Raw genomic sequence first — 3,539 nt, 5'->3', positions numbered from 1 at the left:
CCCCCCCCCCCCCCAAAAAAAATCTGATTCCTATGCTACTGGCTCTTCTATTGCATTAGTGATTATTCATCAGATTTGAATAAGGTATCTCAGTTAATCAGTTCTGTTTGACTCTACTTCCCATTGGCGCTGCCACTGTCTTCTATTTTTCTTTGCGATTGGTTGCTGATTTTATTGGTGGATATATCTGGGACTCTTGTCCTATAATGTGATTCCAAACACCCCCCCCCCCCAAAGACTCTTTCGACTTCGAAATCACATCTATTAAACTAAAGGGTGTATCAAACTATTTAATCTGGGCACAGGCTGCTAGAGTATGTATCACTGCTAGGTGGAAAATGGATTATCTGACTAAGTCACCCCCTGCTACGACAACTACTGAACATCCGGAATGGACATCAGCGAATTCCGTAGTACTTTGTTGGCTGTGGAATACCATAGAGTGTTCCAATTTGATTTTTCACACCACAGCTAAGGGTTTTTGGGATGCCCTCAAACGAACTTATTCTCAGGATTAGAACATATCCAGGGTATATGACTTGTATGAAAAGTTCTTCTCCTACAAGCAGAGTGGAAGAGTCTATTGCTGACTATTATGGTTCCTTATGGAGGGAACAAAATGTGTACCAACCTCTCTCTACAGATATTATAACAAAAACAACCAGAACCTTGTCCCAACTTAATGGAGTCGGCTACATGGAGATTCCAAGCAAGGGTGAGCGTGAGGATCCATGTAAAAAGAGTGATGGGTTATGGCTAATTATAACAAGTGCCGGCTGTTAACCTAACGCACCACTACAAATCAGCCACAGGCTTAAGTCCTTAAATCTCAACGTGCTGGGTTATTGGTTGCAAAATTCATCTGGATTAGACTCTGACCTTCAAATAGTGAAAATCCAAATTCTTGCTGGCAAGAAGATACCATCCATTAGTGAGGCATTTTGTTGGATTCAGCATATAATGTCTCCCCCCACCAAACCTGATTTGACTTAATTTAGCAATACTTCAACACTTGTTTCAAGTAGTGGGGATCATGGTCGTGTTACTGGTTTCTCTATAAGAGGTCACAGTTGACGGGGAGGCCATGGTCATGGTGGTGGTCTAGGCAAAGGACAACCACTTGATCAAGGTATCAAGGTTCAAAAACTCATTTTGTTTCTCCGTTTCGTTCAATCTGAAACTACCAAAATTTCACTAAAACAATGTTTTTTTTTCCATTTTTTTCGCTTCGCCATTTTGGGGGGCTAATGGCCGAAATAGCTGAAATGACTGAAATGACAAATGAAATAACCAAAATCTCGACAAAACAATGCATTTTTTCGGATCAAAATGAGAGAAATTTTGGCTAAATTAGTGAAATTTCAGAGAAATATTGCATGCTCGAAACTTCTCTTATTATTTCATGACAAAATAAAAAAATAGCGAAATAGGCGAGATTTTGCTGAAATCTCGGCGAGTATGAGAGGAGAATAACTCACATGGGAAGATGGGAGGAAGATTAGGTTGAATCAGGGAGATCAAGAAAGAAAAGAGAGGAAAGAGCAAGCACCACTCAAACCCTGTGAGAAATCTCAAACTTTTCATTCCATTCAATTCTTTAAGATTACCGATTACAATGTACAAATAGGTGCTACCAACTGAGATTGGCTTTAATAAGGAAAAAAGAAAACTGGAAAATAAACAAGGAAACTAAATACACTCTCCTACATATCTAACTCTATCTGAAACTCCCATATATAAAAAGTAATTAAAAGTTACAAAACAACCCTAATTGCATGCATGGTCTGGTTTGGGTAAAAAATTGGTTCAATGAGGAAACACAGCCCCTTTCCTCTTCTTTTTGCTTTTGTTAGGATGTCCTCTACACTAGGGCTTGTTTGACTGCGGGGGCACCTGTGTCCTATCTGGGTTAAGAGCTTAATTTTTAGTAATGAATGTAGACTTCGATTTTTATCCACAATTTCAATGGTTACACAGGGATGCTACATTTTATTCTTTCCCCTGCTTATGTTGTCATTATAAGTGCCATGGTATTTGTTAGTTTTATAAATTTTGTCTATTGTGAGACTTTCCAATGTTTTAAGAAGTTTACAGATTTTGTAATACTGTAAATTGATGCTCCATATCATTAACCATGTTATCTCTAACCACATGTTATTCCTAGTTGAAAACGTCTTTCATGATTTCTGACATGTGATGCTATATAGTGTCGGAGACTATCTTACCTCCAGCCAAAGCTCTAGATCAGAAATATCAGTAACCTTCGTGATGTTATATACAAATTTCATGATTGCACATATAAAACAATACAGAATGCATAGTTTTCAATGTCAAGAAAGTTACAATAGCACACCTTTTTCTTGTAATTAAAATGCCTACATTTTTTTTTTTTTTGGGGTGAAAAAAGACCTCCATGTTCACTTATTTGTGTTTTTATTTTTTGTTTATTTATTTTTAATTAGATCTGATTCAATGTACATTTTATTTGTGAATGCATATTTTAACATATGCATTTTTGTAGGCTTGTTGAAGTGCCAAGTAATTTTTTTATGATGAGGTATAGTTGTTTAAAAATCTTGAGAGATTGTACCATCTCCTTGTTAGATGAAGATAAAGGGATTTCATGATTGTTAATGGTCATATTCTTTTCTTGGTTGAATGAGATTTAAGGGAGATGCATGCAACATACTATCATTTGCTGCTTTTGAATGTCAACCCATTAAGATGCTCTATATATTCCACTACAATAGTAATACAAAATCAGGAGTTTTTGTTCCTTTTCTCGTATATGATAAAGAGAAGGCTGGCACATGCTTTGCTGCTCATCCATATGTTCAGAATCAGAAAGATTAGATGATAGCTACTGGCATGTTTTAACCCTTCCGTTTTTTGTTTTTTTCATAATCCTCTGAAAACTTACAGTAGATTTTCATAGGTCATGCAACCTGATTGAATTGTAAAACCACTTAGTGTGTGCATTCCAGCGTGAACTATAAGTCAGATTATTGACCTCTTTTCTTGCTTTGCTCTTTCTTCAGATCTGGAGAAGAGAGACATAAGTGTGGATACCACTTATTGGGGGTGGTGGTGCATTCTGGGACCATGCAAGGAGGCCATTATATTGCTTATGTGAGAGGCAATAAAAGGCGAGAGAGAACTGAGCATTTCAGTGGTGAATCCACATGGTACTATACCAGTGACTCCTATGTCCGTGAGGTTTCTCTTGCAGAAGTCCTACGGAGTGAGGCATACATCTTATTTTATGAAAAAATTTGAAGATTCTTTCCATTTTCATTCATTCCCTTGTTCAGTGATGCTGAGCTTGGATGCAACCAAACACCCTCGAAACAAAAGGTAAAAAGGAGTGCAAAAGAAGGGCTTGAGAAGCAGAGGTGAGTATAACAACAGTTTTGGATCCCAAGGAGGATTTCCTTATTATTTGTCGAAAATTGTAGAAGTGAAAGGCTTTTGTTTCATCAACAACAGAGGGTTTACTTTCAGTAAATATACATAGTGAAGCAATTTTTTTTTTTTTTTTT

The 3,539-nt window shown here is 37.0% G+C and overlaps 1 protein-coding gene across 2 annotated transcripts in view; it reads left to right on the top strand.

Annotated features, from left to right (window-relative positions):
- Positions 1-3,505, top strand: part of LOC122091700 (ubiquitin carboxyl-terminal hydrolase 2-like) — a 21,321-nt gene extending 17,816 nt beyond the window's left edge. For both annotated transcript variants that reach the window (XM_042661785.1, XM_042661777.1), the window contains one exon: positions 3,039-3,505. In XM_042661785.1, coding sequence (XP_042517719.1) covers positions 3,039-3,276 — 238 coding nt within the window. In that variant the 3' untranslated portion in view covers positions 3,277-3,505. The remainder of the gene's footprint in view (positions 1-3,038) is intronic.
- Positions 3,506-3,539: the final 34 nt, after the last annotated feature.

Source organism: Macadamia integrifolia, chromosome 2 (genome assembly GCF_013358625.1).
Source record: "Macadamia integrifolia cultivar HAES 741 chromosome 2, SCU_Mint_v3, whole genome shotgun sequence".
In the NCBI taxonomy this organism is placed as follows: domain Eukaryota; kingdom Viridiplantae; phylum Streptophyta; class Magnoliopsida; order Proteales; family Proteaceae; genus Macadamia; species Macadamia integrifolia.
Note: the sequence above shows the minus strand (reverse complement) of the source record. Positions and strands in the feature narration are given on the sequence as shown.